The 17,848-nt window shown below is 50.6% G+C and overlaps 1 protein-coding gene across 1 annotated transcript in view; it reads right to left on the bottom strand.

The window, feature by feature from the left end:
- Positions 1-541: 541 nt before the first annotated feature.
- The window catches only part of HADHA (hydroxyacyl-CoA dehydrogenase/3-ketoacyl-CoA thiolase/enoyl-CoA hydratase (trifunctional protein), alpha subunit), a gene marked incomplete at its 5' end in the record, with an annotated part of 23,232 nt that continues 5,925 nt past the window's right edge, over positions 542-17,848 (bottom strand). Inside the window, 13 exons of the mRNA XM_009576471.1 lie at positions 542-954; positions 2,105-2,250; positions 2,792-2,906; positions 3,791-3,986; positions 4,358-4,426; positions 5,724-5,864; positions 8,216-8,302; positions 9,020-9,191; positions 9,841-9,975; positions 10,265-10,374; positions 14,680-14,736; positions 15,593-15,711; positions 16,390-16,512. Of these exons, the coding sequence (XP_009574766.1) occupies positions 809-954; positions 2,105-2,250; positions 2,792-2,906; positions 3,791-3,986; positions 4,358-4,426; positions 5,724-5,864; positions 8,216-8,302; positions 9,020-9,191; positions 9,841-9,975; positions 10,265-10,374; positions 14,680-14,736; positions 15,593-15,711; positions 16,390-16,512 (1,616 nt within the window). The remainder of the gene's footprint in view (positions 955-2,104; positions 2,251-2,791; positions 2,907-3,790; positions 3,987-4,357; positions 4,427-5,723; positions 5,865-8,215; positions 8,303-9,019; positions 9,192-9,840; positions 9,976-10,264; positions 10,375-14,679; positions 14,737-15,592; positions 15,712-16,389; positions 16,513-17,848) is intronic.

The raw sequence follows: 17,848 nt of genomic DNA on the forward strand, positions 1-17,848 counted from the left end.
GGCCAGGCCAGCTCCGAAATTAGTGACAGGTGCACAGAGATTTAAAGCCTTTTAGTTTAAACTGAGCTCTCCCCACGGGGGACCCTTCTGGCCTCTGGCTGCTTGATTTGCAATTACAGGCGGGTCCATCTGCCAGGATAACCCTGGCGGCAGCGCTCGGGGCCAGACAAAAGAGCCGGAGGCTTCTCACAGACCCTGATTGATGGCAGAGGTGACAGAGCCGGTCTTTGTTCCGCACTGCCGCCCTCCCCTGCCTTTCCCCACCCTCCGGCAACTGCCGGCAGCCCCTTTGTGGGTCTCGCAGCTGGCAAGCACAGAGAAGACCCCAGAGGATTGCCTGAACGCTTTATTTCCGACTCGAGCGGTTCTCTTCCTCGGTGCCGCGAGTCTGCTGCCCCAGCGAGGTGGGAGGAGAAGCAGGCATGGAGTCCAAATCCAAGAGACGGGGATTTACTGTTGGAGGTTTATGGAAAGGCAAGGCCTCGGGGCCAGACGCGTGCTGGATGCTGCCTGCCAGACTGGGAGCTCTGGAGGTCGCAGCATGGAGGTGAACGCAGAAGAAATTCTCTCTTCCAACAAGGAGGAACCAGACCCACGCTGGCAGGGGACGGAGGTGCCCAACACACAGTAGCTGATAAGGCACTTGAAATGACTACAAGCCCCAAGGCCATCCACTGCCACCTTCCTTCCTTCCCTGCCTTCCCTGGGTGCTTTGCAGATTAACCTAGAGGATGGGGTGTCGCTGGAGAGCCAGCGGCCCCCGGCTCGAGCTGTCGGCGTGTCACGGGTGGGTGGCATCGGGCCACGCTCACTGGTGGAATTTCTTGCTTGGGCTGTTGGCGTAGTCCAGCAGCAGCTGGCATGGTGTGAACTGGCTGCCGTAGATGGCCTCGTATTTCCGCAGCTTGTCCACCAGCTGCTTGGCTCCATACGAGTCTGCATACCTGAAGGGACCTGCCAGGACAGGGGGACACATCTGTGACAAGGAAGCGAGAAGCACCAAGGTGCCTGGAAGGTGAGAGCACTGGATTCGGCCAATCCGTCCTCCAAGAGATCCCCAGCCTCTCGGCAGGACAATGCTCCCTGCCCGCCCACCTGCACTGAGCAGAGGCAGACTGGATTGCTGGGGACAAGCTGGGGCACAGATAACTGGGACTGCTCCCTTAGTCCGAGTTGCCGCAAGGCAGGGAAGTGCTAGGTACTCAGCAGAAGCACCACCTCATGCCCAAGAGCCCTCAGTATCCTTCCGTTGTGACTCAAACCTCAGCTCATGCTTCGACCACTGCCCAGGCCACGGCCACAGCCATCCAGCCAGGTCACAGATGGGTCCAGGAGAACTTTGCCCATGCTCTTGGCTAGTACCTTGGCCTGAAACGTGCCGTGCACCATGGCCGAGGTTATCAGCTCAGCTTTATCCGTGCCACGTACAGGCATGGGGGGAACGGTGCGTCCTTGGGCACCATTTGTCAACTCTGTGCGCAGCACAAAACCAGGTTTCCAGAAAAGCTGCAAGACACCTGCCTGCCCACCCAGTGGCAACTAGCAGTGGCAAGAGATGAGATACCAGAACCTCATTTTTTCACCGAGTGCCATAGGCTGCACAAAAGCCAGGGATTTCTTAAAAATGTAAGGCTTTTGCAAGTCTCCCATCCCACCTACACCCCCATGACTATCAGGCATGGTAAAAGCTCCTCCTTTGAAGTTCTCACGGGAAGTGCTGATGAGGCTGGGGCCAGCATGGCTCTGCCTTCTTATTCAAACCTGAAGACACAGCAAATGGCCTGGTTAGAGTCCCTTGATCCTCACCAGCCACAGCTCTGTGAAACAGTTGTACCAGCAGAGGAACTCCACAGGGTCCTGACAGAAACATCTCACAGCAGCTCTCAGGCTCACTGCCACCTCTTGTGGGGTGGGAATGCTGGAGCAACCTCTCTGGCTCAGGCTTTATGTGGGAGGAGGACAGTCAGGCTTGTCAGACTGCATCTCAAACCTGGCCTTAACAGCTGATTCGCCTCTGGTGGCTAGAGCCCACTAGGCAAGCCCACTACGAAGCTTGAGAGCCAAGCCATGCAGCGTAGCCCAAACCCCAGCTGAACCCACTTACCTCCCAGGCATGGCGGGAAGCCCAAGCCGAACACAGCACCAATGTCTCCCTCCACAGGGTTGCTGAGGATCCCCTCCTGCAGGCACATGGCTGCCTCGTTCACAAACCTCGTCACCAAGCGCATCTGGATGTCCTCATCTGTACAGCTGCAAGAAAAGGGTCTGTAAGGGCTGTGCAGGTAAAACAGGAGCTGGATGGAGGAGCATGTGAAGCCAGGGGACAGAGCCAGGCCTGGGGTAGAGAAGAGAATGGTTTCTCACTGAGACTGTCCCTATCTGCATGAGGATAAGGACTAAGTTCTGTGACATGTCCTGAAGCAGGCATGTAAGAATGCCAAAGGCTCGATCAGGCCAGATGGGAACTGCTCCAGAAGATGTTTTGGTGCCAGGCTGTACAACAGGTCTGACGCCAGGAAGGTCACAGCAGGAGCTGCACCAACTCGCCTGCCCGGACAAGCCCCACCACAGAAAAGCTTTCTGCAAAGGTGCCCAAGCACCCGATTCCGTCGACCCCCGGCTCGCCGGAGCCAACAGCCTGCCCCCCTACATGCCAGCTGGGAACAGCTAAATGCCACCTGGAGCGACTCCGTGTTCAGCGCTGTCCTCCAGTGCTGCTGCTCAGGGGCAGGAGAAGGAGCTGGGGTGAGAGCCAGCCCACACCACCGCTCAAGCACGCACAGCTACTTACACTTCAGGTTTGGCTGGCACTTTGAACCGCGCCAAGATCTCATCCATGCCAGAATTCACACTCCTGTTCTTCACCCCCTCCTGGTAAACATAAAAGCCTTTCCCTGCCTTGCGACCTGCCGGGGATAAAAAGAGACAGTCATATCCTGCCACGCGTCCCGTTTGCTTCTGATCTTCTTGTGACTCCTGCTTCTGTTAGCACAAGCAGATCTCCCAGCACAGGCAGCGTCTCTGCACTTCAGCGCCAGCCTGTTTCCTGCCTCACCAAGGCCAGAGGGAAGGGGCCCATGTCCAGCTGACTCCTTGGCAAGATGTTGCCACTGTACCAGGCCCTAATGCCTTCACTAGGTCCAGAGGACAGTCAAATAATGCCACTGTTTCCATCGCTACAGCAGCAAAAGGACACAGTCCTTGTCCACACTTGGGAGCAAGGCACAGAAATGACAAGATCTCCTGAGTAACCCTCACTGCCAGGGGTCTGGTCACAGCAAGGGTCATCGGAAGGCGAGAGCTATCATGGTCCAAGTGCAGGTCCCACTGCTGCTCCGTCCTGGCGTGCCCAGAGGCACAGCTGCCTCTGGCACCCAGTGCCACCAGGGCACAGCTTTGGCCACGCAGACAGAGCCATCATCTTTCCTTGCACAGAGCTTCTAAACCTCAGCTCAGGGCTTGTTTCACTTGAGCACATTTATTCCCAGCCACTGGCTCCCCATGTCCCGGAGCACTTGTGCAGGTTTCACGAAGGGGCCAAAGATTCATGAGATCTTGTCTGCTGCCTTTGCTCTGGGCAGCATCTTTGCCTGCTGCTGCCATTTCTGCAAAGGAAGGTCTTTGGCCACAGCCAAAGGTGTATCCAGGGTACAGCTGGGAGGGATTCCTGACCCATTCCCAGGGCTGTTCTCTGACTGCTCTCACCTGAGGCAGAAGAGGCAGATAGATGCTAGTACTTTTCATTGAAGAAAGAGGAAACATGTTCAATTAAAATAGCCTAGCATCTCACCTAAGAAGCCTTTTTGCACCATGAGCTTGAACAACTCGACGTCGCCTCCTCCAAAGCGCTCGCCAAAGGCCTTGCCAAGGTCCTCAGCCACGTGCGCGGCCACATCCACACCCACCTCATCGATCAGCGTGGCAGCACCCACGGGAAAGCCAAAGGCTGTAGAGAGGGCGTCTATTTTCTTTGGGTCAGTGCCCTCCTGCAGGTATAGAAGGGGAAGCAATGGTATCTCTGGGTGAGGGTCCTGGAAAGCCAGCGTGGGGGCAGAAAGCCCTCGCTCATCTGGGGCAACGGACTGTGACCAGCCCCATTAGCCGTCTGATTACAGACAGGAGCAGTGTAATCATGCTTGCAACACTCCTGACTCTCCCCTGGTGCCGTCTGGGGAGGAAAGAGCCTCATCACTGCCTGCACCAGGTCTCATCAGCCAAGAGCAGCCTGGGGACAACCATGGGCACCGGGGCTGGTTACCCACCTCCCTTCTTGGCCAGGGCTGGGGTCAGCCTGATCGGGGTCAAGGAAGAAGCAGAGTTTACATGACTATTTGGCAGATGCGGTCGGAATACACACCTGAAGAACTCGAACCACTTCTGCGAGCATCGGCCCCAGGCACCTGGTGGTGTAGAAGCCAGGCCCATCCTAGGGAAGAGGAGTGCAGCAGGAAGGCAGGTGAGTATGAACTGCAGGAACACACCCGCTCTCTGCAGCATAAGAACTGTGTTTCACAGCCCGGGCTGCAGTTCAGGCACTGACATGCAGGGCAGACACACTGAACTCCATTTCTAACAGTATGTTATCAACTGCTAGAATAGCTTTTTCCTGTAGGGCTCAGCAGTGTTTGAAGACTTCCATGAACTTACTCCCTGGAAGAGTGTTTTTACTTGAAATAGTGCCTGGAGGTCCCAAGCAGGCTGCAGAAGTCCCCTTGCTTCACCAAGCCCAATAGGCTGACGGGGGAAAGGGTGCTCAGCGCAAGCGAAACAGGCATAAACTGGTTGTTTCACCTCTGATATTGCTCACAAAGTCAGGAAGCAACAGATCAGCTGCAAACTGCCATTCATGGAAGCGTCTGATGTGGAGATGTGGGTTAGAGAAGCAGCACTGTATCTCCACTGGCCTTTAGAGATGCCTAGAGCACTTTTGAGATGCCTAGAGCACTTTTAGACAAGCCAGTTTTCCCAGCACCACAGGAGAGACCTGCTCAGCATTGCTGGCAACCTCACACATCACTGAAGAGACCAATCCAAAAATACACTCAAACTGCCCTGAGCCTACTGGCTGAACTTCCCACACAGCTGAACCAGCATCACTGATGCTTTTTACTACGGAGCATGAGACCAGCTCTCTCTGGAGGGCCGTGTGTTCAACAGCAGCCATCAGCCCAACAAACCACTCAAAGCCCATGGCTTTTCTGAGAGTCTGCTGCCTCTTCCTACAGGTCACAGCAGTTTGTTCTCAACTCCTGCCTCGCTGTGCTATGCTCAGTCTTCTCCCTCTGCTTAGTATAGCTCTTCCCCTATGCTTGCACGTGTATTTCTGCCCCCTCACACAAGATTTAAGCCCAGAAAGAGGAGGGTTACTGCTCACAGGCCTCCCTGTCCTTGCAGCTTGCCAGGGAGAATAGGTGATGAGAGTCCTGGTCAGACTCTGCTCCATCTCGGATGCGACTACAGATTTCAGCCTCCTGGAAGTTGTGTGGAACAGGACTGCCAGCTCCTCGTGCTGGCCGATCAGACTGTTCCTGAGCCTTCTGGCCTTCCATGGCTCCAAAGGACATCTGAGAGATCACCTGGGCACTTTCTAACCTCCATTTTTACTTCTCAGCGTGAGTAGCTAATGCCAGTGTATTCACGGCCACATTTCAACCTCCTCTCAGTGCACAAGCCTGCCCTTTTATTTATTATCCCAGCTCATATTTTGTGCAGTGTTTCCTCACCTTTACCACGATGACGACCTTGCCCTGTTTGAGGCCAACAGCAACAGCAGAAGCAGCCGTGTCCTGCGACGTTTTGTCTGTGGTGATTATTTCCAGCAGCTGCATTTTGTCAACAGGGGAGAAGTAGTGCATCCCGATCACCTAGGCAGAAGGAAAAGCTCAGGGTTAAGCAGGGTTAAGGCAGACTTTGGCTCCCAGAGTAATCTGCTGGGCAAGTCAAGTGCCCAACTGCAGAGGGAAGCAGGCCAGCATGGGCTGCAGCACCCACCACCACAGTGCACTATCCATTCAGCCACACACTCCACTGTATCCCTCTCTGATGGGAGCGCTCTCCAACTCCCTTTCCCTCCTCTGCTTTCCCAAGGACATAGCATATGCCCCACAGCTCTTGCCTCAGTGAGGATTTAGGCATAATGCTTACAGGACCAAGAATGCTGCTCAGCTCTCTCTGTACTTGCTAATAGTTTGGCAGCAAAACCTGTCTGGGAATCTTAGCTGAGCTCAGTCCCCAGGCAAATTACAGGCACTGCGTGATCTGCAGGTACTATCTGAGCTGGCAGAGGAGCCACACGCCTGGATGGTGCTTCTTCTGGACTCTGAAAGTGGAATAGCAGTCACGGAGACAGATGTTGAGCAAAGTCCCCGTGTTCTGCTTGTGAATGTTTTGGTTTTGGTTTTTTTTTTCTTTTTGGTGATGAAGTGAATTTAAAGACAAGGAGGCGTGTTTCCCGAAACTAATTGCAGAGGTAAGTGCAGCCTTTCTCTGGGAACAGCATTCAAGTGGAGATTATTCAGCTGTGTGCCTCATTTTCTTAACACGACCATGTAATCAGCATGTCACCTTCATGCCTCCTGGAAGCTACACTTGGCACTAAGATCTGTATAAGTCAGAGGCACCTTGCAGGAGAGTTGCAGGCTGCAAAAGTAATTAAAGAAAATACACTAATTAGTTAACTGATTTCCTATTAGTTTCCCCATAAAGAGCCATTACACAGGCAATTTATACAGCAAGAGGATGTTATTTGCAAGTATGAACAAATAAGACTCAGTGTACATTTCCGATGCAACTAAGGTCTGACAGCAAACCAGGAAGAGGCTCATGAAGGTCACAGGAACCTCCAACAGTGGGAACACACACTGTTACTCTACCTTTGCAGATGTCCACAGAACTTCTGCAGGAAGACAAGCAGCAGAGGCAATGCACTGACCAGGGCAGTACCTGAGACCCTTGTAAGAGTTTAGGGAACCAGCCAAGGTGCGTTTGCATTTGTGTAACACTTTCCAGCTGAGCTCCAGAGCTTCCCCCTCCTTCTGCCCAAGATGCTACTGCCTCCCCGACCCACCTGTTTTAGAGAGGGAGATGGGATTACCTAGCAGGAGAACTGCTTGCCCTTTCCTTCATTTTCTGCAGCCCCAGATTCCTCAAATTTTCTGCAAAGCAGATTCCTCAAATGAGGGGGAAGTGTTTCCCCCCTTTTTATATCAAGGCCCTAGACTGATGTTTAGCCCTCGGGAGGTGACTCCACCTGGTCACACAGATCCCTCACACTACTTCGGACACTGCAGTGTCATGTCTGGTCTCCTGCTGCTGCTCCCTGAAGGGAGCAGGCCTCCTGCAGGGCCTGTGTCAGATCTGCCAGCCTCATGCTAGCAGGTATTACAGGTACGCTTGGAAGTCACAGATGACAATGAAAAACAGCACACAGCTGACTCCTCCCAATCCTCATTCACACCCCTCAGATGGTAACTCCACCAGTGACGTCCCTTAGGGCAGGCTGCTCCACACAAAGCAGTGTTCCTACTCAGCTGTGTTTGCCTGGGTGAAGGGATGAGGATGCAGCTACTTTATATGCTGTTTAGAGTTCAAGCAAAGGGATGAAGAAGTCCCCTGCTCCAAACCTCTGCCACAAGCTGCTATGTTGCTCTTGGTATCCTGTTCACATGGATCATTTGGAGCCAGAGAGAAAACCCCACCACTCCCCCAGGAGCTGATCCCATGGCTGACCAAGGCTTCAGTTTCAGCACCTCCGAGTTCAGCTTCCAGCCACCAACTTTTCTTCCCTTTTTGCTGCTAGGTTAGTGCCTTCTCCCTGAGAAGGCATTTTCCCATCATGGCAAGACACTCCTATGTCTAATCAATGTATCAAAATGACTGAAGTCTTCCTGGCTGGAATTCTCTTAGCTTGAGTCCTTCTATGGCTTCTCTGCTCTGCTGCGTGCATTAACGTTTCCTGAAGTGCTCTCACCTCCCTACTACACCTTGCCTCGCCAACATCACACTGGGGCTGAGTCTACCTTCATCCCCTTCCTACCTGTCCAAGGACCACAAGCTCTTTGTTCAAAGCTTGCACTGGGGGCAGAGGATGAGCTTTTCACGTTCTGAGGAGGAAGCAGAAGATCCCAGCGCTCGCCTACGGCAAAGCCAGTTTGCCACTAACAGGCAGCTCAGCGCAGAGCAGGTTCATAGCAGGCATGTTGCACTGGGTACTCACCTTCTCTGGCCTCTTGCTAACAGCAGCAATTTGGCTGATTGGGAGGGCAGATGTGTTACTGGCGAAGATACAGTGAGCAGGGATCACCTGTGGCAGGGGGTGGAAGAGACAGTGTAAACGCACAGGCTCCTGAGTCAGATCCAGAGCATGATGTGCACAGCCCTGAGAGAACAGCACCAGCACCTGATAACCCTGACAAACAAGGCAAACTTGATTTTCTCTGTCAGGACAGACAGCATTAGAAACTAATCCTAAAGCAGCAGCCCAAGTCAGCCACATCTGATTTCCCCTGAAGTCTCCCCAGGCCTGTAATATTAGTCTCAGAGCACCCATGTTTCTGCCAGACCACTGCAACTACATTAAACACTGCAGGGAGGGATTTCAGAAAGGTGCACAGACCAGCTCCTTTACCATACACTTATTTCCCCAAGTGTGCTCTTGAACAGAAAAGCGCAGCGGCAGCAAGCTAGAGATAGTAAGTAAAGAACTGTAAGTTATGGAGATAACCAAAAGACATTACTGTCATACCAATGCTTTTTTTGAGCAGCTCCCAGGAGTCAGGGAATGTCAGAACTGCCCCATTCAGCTAAGAACTAGTGACTCCTTATTGAACACTGAATATCCTTAGTGAACAGGAAGGCTGCCCTTGACACTCACCCATGTACTGACATAAAAACTTGCACCAAGCACCAAACTGCAGCACAAAGGAGATGTGACAAACCTAGCAGCACAGGACAGGACACCCTGAGTCTCCACAACACAAGGGGCCACATCTAGCACAAGTTGCTCAGAACTGATACTCACGGCCTCCACTTCCTTCAGCACTTTGTGCTTGATGTTAATGTCCTCGAACACAGCCTCGATCACCATGTCTGCCTTCTCAAAGCCCTTGTAGTCCAGCTGGCCCGTCAAGTTGCTGAGAATGGAGTCCCTCTCAAATGATGTCAGACTCTTCTTCTTCACCTTGCCGTTCAGCCTAGGGAAGGACAGCTCTGTCACAGCTCCTGGGCAGGCCAGCCCAGACTGCTAGAGGTGCACCACAACGCCAAGGGCATCCCTCCCTCCTGGAGCTGGGACTCAAAACACCATCTCCAATCCAGCAGGACTGTCACTTTGCCTACTGGCCCCTCCTTCCATCTGGAAAAAGGAGAGCCATGCTCACACAACTCAGCTGATACATTAGTCTGAAGGTCAATTGCTGACATTCCTGATGATGCACAGCTGAGCACTATTACTGATGAGCCAGGAGGACAGCGGGAAAGAAATCCAGCTTTCCAGAAGTCTGACCCGATGCCTCCCCTGACATGGTCCTCTAGGCAGCCAGGATTACTCCCTTCCCCCTTAGCTCTATAAGCTACTGCTAAATCTAAAAGCTAAAGCAACCATCTGTTAAGTCATCTACCTACCTAAGGAGCTAAGGCTGAATACACTGAGCCTATTTCGTAGCAATATCCCAGCACACTGCATAGGGCAACCTTAAAAGAAAGCATTTCTGTGACATCTGATGGTAGAAGACTCCAAAGGAACAGAGGTGTCAGGAGTTCCTGACTGCCTGAAAGCAGAGGAGTATTTTGACAAAAGGCAGCCCCATCCCATCCCGAGCAAATTCCTTTTAACTCACGTACCCCTTGAAGACCTGCTGCTGTCCTCTGTCCAAGCCTTGCTGTGCTGTGTCCTTCAGAATGGTCTTCAGTCCCTTATCCACTGAAACCTGTGCGATCCCAGCTCCCATCAGCCCTGCTCCCAGCACTGCCAGAGTCCTGCACAGAAAAGGACCAGTGGTCATGTTCAAAGCTAGAAATAGCTGAATTTCCATTGTTACCATCAGACTCGCACAGATCCTGTCCACCCAGGCACTATTTTTAGTGAGGTCATGCAAGAAGACTTCACTTGTGGACGAGACCTCCAAACTGCAGAGGATTAGCCTTCTGGAGGCTGGAAATCTCTCTGCTCTGCCGCACTGCTTTTCAGGACTCCAGGCCACTCGGTCCCAAGAGCCTTTCAGCAGAGGTCCTCCAACTGCTCCTCAGGCATCCCGCTTGCACTTACTTGACCTCTCGCTGAGGTGTTCCAAACTTGTTCTTCTTGCAGCGCACCTGTCCGTGGTAAAGTCCAATCAGCGCCTTGGATTCCTTAGTCACTGCGAGTTGGCCAAAGCTCTGGAAGAAAGGGAAGAGGGAAGCGAGAGTTTAGCATTTACCAGCTGTCTCGCTCCCAGCACGCACACATCAAAAACATGGCAAGGGGAGAGCACAGCCACCCGTGTAACCGCACAGACTAGTAACCTGGTCAGAAGAGGAAGAACAGACAGGGCATATGTATCCTCTGCAGAGAGGCACCTTCTGTGCTAAGCACAGCCCGCCCTGCACCACTACCTCCCATATGGGCTGCCAGAAAGCCGTAGGAAACTGCTTGTTCAATGTCCTTTCCCATAAACAATATAATTTAAAGCATCTGAAAGAGCGTGTACCTCTAACACTTGTGTCTGGAGGGGCAGGGGTTCTGCCAGGGAACAAGAGCAGCCATAGTATTTCCATGTCCACCTCCTTCCCATCCACTGAATCATTCACAGCTCATTTCCACCCTCCCAGCACAGCTTTGGGAGGAGCAGTCCCTGGCAGTTCACTGGTGTGATGGTAAGCCAGAAGCGACCGGGCTGCCTCGGCCAGCCAGCAGCTGTGGGGTCCTATGAGATCAATGCAGGAGCCACTTCTACTTCCCCAGCGGCAGGGCTGTATTTCACCGACATGGGACCCTTTCTCCCCCATGTGCATCCTGCACTAGCTGGGGCCATTGCCCCAGTGGCTTCCATGGGGAAGGGCCCTGCCCTCAGGCTTTGAGAAAAACCTTTAAACAGGCCAATTCTCACTGACAGCAGTAGCCTGATACTATTTTTGGAGGATCATAGACAGGCAATAAAATCAAAAGGCCTGCATAACCTCCCAGCACTCAGCATGAAACGGGAAAGCAGTCAGGAAGACAAAAGACAGTGTAAGGCAAGAGAAAACTAACGCTGTCTAAGTCAAGTCAGCTAAGGAAAGCCGCCAACGCAATGTAGTTTAGAGCAGGCTGTATCTTCCTTCACCACTGTTCTGTGAGTTAGAGGCTTGCTAAAATATCAGAAACACAAAGCCTGGAAGAGAATCTGCAAGTCTCCTATTCTAGGGGAAAGAAGGAGGCATTAAAAAAGACATGACACTGACACTTATTATTCCTCAGAGGGTTCTGGGAACATCTCCATCCTGCTGCTATTCTCAGGGAAAAAAACATTCATTCTTTTCTGTAAGGAACACAGTACTCCAAGCCTTTTATTCAGCACCAGACCAAACGTGGGTGGAATGCATAACCAGAACAGATGGGGTATACCCAAGAGGTCACTGTTAAGGTAGGAGGCACCCAGCTACATCTCAGACCAGGACCTTATCACCAGAAGACAGCAAAAGGAGCAAGAAAGACTGCGGGATGTGACAGACAGCAGCGTGAGAAGCTGGTGAAAGTTACAGATAGTACCACGGGGGATGGATGGATTTCACCGGCGGTTAAGGGGCAGCGATGTGAGAGATGACACAAACGCAGAGATAACCAGATGGGAGTGTTGTGGCTCTTCTGGGGAGTCAGGTCTGGCAGAGCCAGCAGTGCCCAGGTAACCACACCAGTGACACTGTGGGTGGCCAGTATTACCTCATCAGTATCAGAAATACCAAATGTGAGTACAGACTCAAAAACTGGGACCAATGAGGAAAAACTAATTAGGGGCAGATTGTTTATTAAGGCAGAGACAAGGGCAGAGAAAGGGAGGGATCAAGATGGCTGAGGATGAACAAGCATGGGAAAACAAAGACTCTGTGTGTGTATGGAATAAAAGGGTCACGCATAAGCAAGCTGCTGGTGAGTACGCTTGCCTGCTCAAGCCCTGGACCTGCCCACCACAGTCTGTCCTACCTCCATATTAAACTCTATTCCTATTTTCCCCGAGTGTGTCACTAGCAAACCTCAAGCAGGACTGGATGGCATTTAGGACATGAGGTCCATGTGCCAGCAGCTGGTCAGACTGGGCCCCGTGGCCAACTAATTGACAGATGAAACATCTACAGCCAGCTACTAAAGGGAGATGTGTGTGTGTGCGCGCGTGCACATGTGCCCTTACTGCCGCACATGAACTTCAATTCTGATCAGCCAACCAGGAGGAACAGCATCGATCATCCACATTGGCCATGCCTGTGAGCAGTTTGTGCTTATGTGGGTCTCACCAGAAAAGGCTGCGCTGTCTGTGCAGCCAGCCGTGCATGTACTGTGTTTGTGAACATACATGCGCGTGTAGCTACACCTCTGCAATAGGATACGTCTTCTATGATTCTAACACGTGCTCAGCCTCACCACTGGCTGGATCTACAACGGGGAAAAGCAGCAAGCAGAACAAGAGGTGAAGTCTTCTGGACTTCAAAGTGCAAAAGACTTCACTTCTCTTAACAGTCATTATTGGTGCTAAACAAAACTGATGTGCCAGGGAACTAAAGAACTGAAAGGAAAGGAAGAATGAAATAGAGGCTCATTTTACAGAATCACAGAACCACTGAAGAGTTGAGGTTGGAAGAGACCTGTGGAGATTGTCTTGTCCCACCCCATCAGTCAAAGCACAGTCAACTAGAGCAGGCTGCTTAGGACTGTCCCCAGTTGGGTTTTGAATTATCACCACAGAGAGAGACTCCACAGCCTCTCTGGGCAACCTGTTCCAGCGTTCAATCACCTTTACAGTAAAAAAGTTGGTTTGCATATTTAAGTGGAATTTCCTGTTTCAGTTTGTGCCCATTACCTCTTATTCTCCCACTGGATACCAATGAGAAGAGTGTAGCTATGCCTTCTTTACTGCTTCCTACCAGGTATTTATACACATTGATAAGATCCGCCCCGCGCCTTCTCTTCTCCAGGCTGAACAGTCCCAGGTCTCCCAGCCTCTCCTCGTGTGCCAGATGCTCCAGGCCTTTATTCATCCTTGTGGCCCTTCGCTGGACTCTCTCCAGTCAGCTGGCTCCCAGCCTGTACTAGTGCACAGGGTTATTCCTCCCCAGGGGCAGCACTTGGCACCTCCCTTTGCTGAACTTCTTGAGGTTCCTGTCTGCCCAGTTCTCCGGTCTGTTGAGGTCCCCCTGAATGGCCAGAACTAGCCAGTATGCTGACTGGAGTGGCTGCTAAATAGGTAAGTTCGACCAAGGGATAAGGAGAAAGAAGTCTTGTTCTGGGTGAGAAAATACTACTGAAAAAAACCACCTAACTTTCAGAAGCACCCCAAATTATCAACGGGTGAAAAAGGACCAGCACAAAGTATCTGGACTAGAAAACAGGACAAACAGCAAAACAAGAGTAATGGAGAATCAACACCCTGAACAAAGATGATGGTGAAAAAAGGTGACAGAGTAAACAGAACACTGGTAAAAATGAAAGTTAATTCTTGGAGGAAATTACTTGTTTGCACCAAATTGCCTGGAAACACTGATGCCAGCAGGAGTAGGCAAGTGATTGTCCCCCTGTACTCGGCCCTGGTGAGGCCGCACCTCGAATCCTGTGTTCAGTTTTGGGCCCCTCACTACAAGAAGGACATTGAGGTGCTGGAGCGTGTCCAGAGAAGGGCAACGAAGCTGGTGAAGGGCCTGGAGCACAAGTCTGATGAGGAGCGGCTGAGGGAACTGGGGCTGTTTAGCCTGGAGAAGAGGAGGCTGAGGGGAGACCTCATCGCGCTCTACAACTCCCTGAAAGGAGGTTGTAGCCAGGTGGGGGTTGGTCTCTTCTCCCAAGTAACAAGCAATAGGACGAGAGGAAATGGCCTCAAGTTGTGCCAGGGGAGGTTTAGATTGGACATTAGGAAAAACTTCTTTACTGAAAGAGTGGTCAGGCCTTGGAACAGGCTGCCCAGGGAAGTGGTGGAGTCACCATCCCTGGAAGTATTTAAAAGACAGGTAGATGTGGTGCTTCGGGACAAGGTTTAGTGGTGGACTTGGCAGTGCTGGGTTAACAGTTGGACTCGATGATCTTAAAGGTCTTTTCCGACCTAAACAATTTTATGATTCCATGAGACTGAGAGCACTACACTCACACCTCCGGGTTACCCATCCCATCTGACTATCAGAAAAAACAAACAGTGCTCAGACACACAGAGAAATCAAATCCTGTTATGTGAAACCTAGATCAGTGAACTCCGTCTGGTTATTCCCCACTCAAAAAGATAACACAGACAGGAATGAGAAAAGGCACAAACTGTTTTCACAGATGAAGAATCCCAACAAACAGTTCTGTTGTTCAAGACAGGCCTTTTTCACAGACCCACTGCCAGAAGAAAGGGCAGGGAGCAAGACACCATTTTGAGCAGCCTGTGACGAATATTATCCTTTGTGCATGGTTAAACACAAATCCCGCTCCCCCCCAACTCCACGACTTACCAATTACTACCAGGGATCTCATCTCCTTACCTGGGATTCAGTGAGGTATCCAGTATCACGCCCCTGATCAAGACCAGTCTTTACAACCTAGCCAAAGAACAATAAAGATATGCTGCTGTTAAGTCATGTCTGCCAACAGCTACGCTTTAATGAGATTACTTGTTTAGCTGCACCTCCTGTTTTCACCAGCAACCCCTCCTCAATATTCAAGGCACACTTCAGACTCTCTGGGTTCTGTCCATGCTGTTCAAAGCAGAGCTATGAATCACCTTGTCCTAGCACAGAAAATTCCTTGCCATGGTAGCTATTCTATCAGGTTAATTTTTACACATACCTTGTGGTTTCAGGAATTGTTTTCAGTAGGACTGTGTTCCTGTAATGTCATTGCTCTCAGAGTCAGAGAGGGGCATTCACAGGTTTTAGAGAAGTCTTGGCAACAACTTAAATAGTGAAAAGTCATTTTAAAATAAGGATTCAACCATGGACACTGTCTGTAAGTAATACAATGCCTGTGTAACTCAGGGGACTAACTTTTAAAGTATTGTGTGGTTAGTGCTATGAAAACAGCAATTTTTATTTTCCTGGCTTCAGACAGATTAACCCAACTCTTTGGAAACCGTATAGGAAACCTGGAAAAACTGCAGCTGAAAGTTTAATGGACGAAGTATTCCAGCTAAGCCCTTCCTCGACTGGGATTCTTGATCTTCCTCTTACTGGTACCAGTACCACATAAATTGGTGATCATGTTGTGAGAAGCTACGCTGAATTTTACCATGCTTGCTCGATACACCACACAGCTAGCACTCATCAAGACTGATCTTCTGTGAAGATCAGGATGTACAGCTTGTCTCAGAGGAAGGAACCACGTTCCTTCTGTCTGTTGCCATATCATCCCACAGAACCACCTTCACTGTAGTTTCTTGGGCCTCGCATTGGGAGTTACCTCAATGATCTTTAATGGAGCAGGGTAGAGTCCTTTGGTTTGCTTCTGAACTTTGCTCTCCACTGTCTTGTAGACTTGCTGCCTCACAAACGGAAGAGCCATAGCATAGTCTGTTATCTCTGCAAGATGGGACAAAACATGTCTCAGCACAGTGCTATATGCACAATCATCCTTTAAATGATTAACCTGAAAGTTAAGAGTATAGATGTGAATGCTGCACATCTGCAATAGAAACATGCACCTGAAACTCAGCCACACGTAGCATGGTCTGCTCAGAAGGGTTTCCTATGGCTCGTTCCACAGACAAGCCTCATTTAGGGCTAAAGTATCCTCCTAATACAACTGGTGACAGACTGAGCTCTGTGGGGTAGAACTCACACAGAGATGTCATCATTTCTGGGCTTCGCTAACTGCATAAGGGCGCTGCTAAAGAGAATTAGTACAGAGCAGACCCACGTGCCTCTTCCCACTTGATTACACAAGCTTGGTACAGAACTCGCTACTAAAATTTTCAAGATGGATAGTCCTCTGGAGGTAGCTGCTGCTCTCTCCCTGAGGTCTGGCTCCCTTCTAGTACACTTCAGGAGCCACCATGTGCAGCTCTGGCAACACCAATTGAAGATCAGATCTGCAGAGCGATGTTTTCTCTACCAACCCACCTGGCTCAAGAGACGATTACAACATGAAGTAACTTTGTTTTGAAAATGTAATTAAGTAGGAGCACGAACACATCCCTGAGAAGCAAAGCTGGATTATACTCACTACAGTCCCTTGGGCTATGACGTCCACAGACTTACTCTGTATTAGCCCTTTCGATCTTTTGGCAGACACCGTCCTGTTGGCTAGTCCTCTGGCAAAGCCAATTGCCACCTCCTCCAAGTATTCAATCGTCCGTGCTTCTGGAGTCTTCGCACCTGGCCCTGTGAACAAAAGAGGCATCTTGAGAAAATGCAGCACAAGTTATCACTGACGGATGACGATGCAGAAAAGCAAGGATGACAGAGCAACATGATATTCCTTTGAATTGCTACCACTCTATTCCCCCCCGCCTGTTTGACTTTTCTTGATTATGAACAATGATGGAAAGGCTCAACAGGCAACTATATGAAGGCCCCAAGGCATTTAATATTCATGGCATTATACAGAAAAGCCAAAACACCCACTCCCAATGGGAGCAGACAGCAGTATGCAACTTAAACATCAACACTACTTTCACAGAGCCATGGAGTAGCTTTGGTTGGAAGGGGACATGGGAGGCCATACAGTCTGACCCACTGCTCAAAGCAGGGCCAAGCTCAAAATTAAATCCAGCTCTGGAATTATATCAGGTTGCTCAGGGCCATGTTCCGCCAGTCTCTGAACACCTCCAAGGATGGAGGTCCCATCACCTCTCTGGACCCCTGTTTCAGTGCCTGACCATCTTGTTGCAAATTGTGCCCTTTATTCCTCAACCTTTTACTTTGCATAATTGCAGGCATCCCTGTATCTCAACAGAACTTAAGTGTTCCGCCTCCCCTCCCTCTTGTTGCACCTCTCCTTTCTTATGTGGTACAGTAAGTCTGCACAAGTAAGTTGTACCAAGACTGCTGCTATTAAACATACGAACAACAGTAATGAAGCACTGCGTCCCTGAAAATTACCTGTACTGGAGCTGATGTCCAATGAAACCTCAATCTTTGATCTCAGGTGCATGAAATCTCTCACTTGCTTTAGCTTGTGCCACACACAGCAACACCTAGCCAGGCTCCAGGTGGTGTGCCATCCATCTTGTGGCCCATCTGTGCTAATTTAAAGCTGTCCCACAAACAATGAAGCAAGCCACCACAAAATGAGTTTTAGCAATCTCTGAGGGCAGGTTGCACAATTTGCAAGCACAGGATTTGTATCATCCCTACAGGAGCATAGAGTACAGGGCTGAAAAGGCAGTTGTGTAAAATCACTGGAGGCAAATACAATGAGTCATTAATGAAAGAGCAATGCCCAGTGATTCTGCACAGGGCCACAGCTAAACATGCAGCCTTGGGCTGCCTCGGACCTAGCAGAACAAACCTGATGAGGCTACAACTCTACATCCTTACAGCTGGGCAACCTCATTAACCTTCACTATAAGCTGCTCTAACCATACCCAGATGCTGCGCAGAGCCTTCATATCTAAGAAAACACCACAGCAGACAACTACTCCCTGACACAGGAGACAGTTAAAGAACAAAAACAAACCAGAAACCCCCTCCTCTTTCACCTCCCACTACTCTTTCC

This window comes from Fulmarus glacialis, unplaced genomic scaffold (genome assembly GCF_000690835.1).
Source record: "Fulmarus glacialis isolate BGI_N327 unplaced genomic scaffold, ASM69083v1 scaffold2844, whole genome shotgun sequence".
NCBI classification, from domain to species: Eukaryota; Metazoa; Chordata; class Aves; order Procellariiformes; family Procellariidae; genus Fulmarus; species Fulmarus glacialis.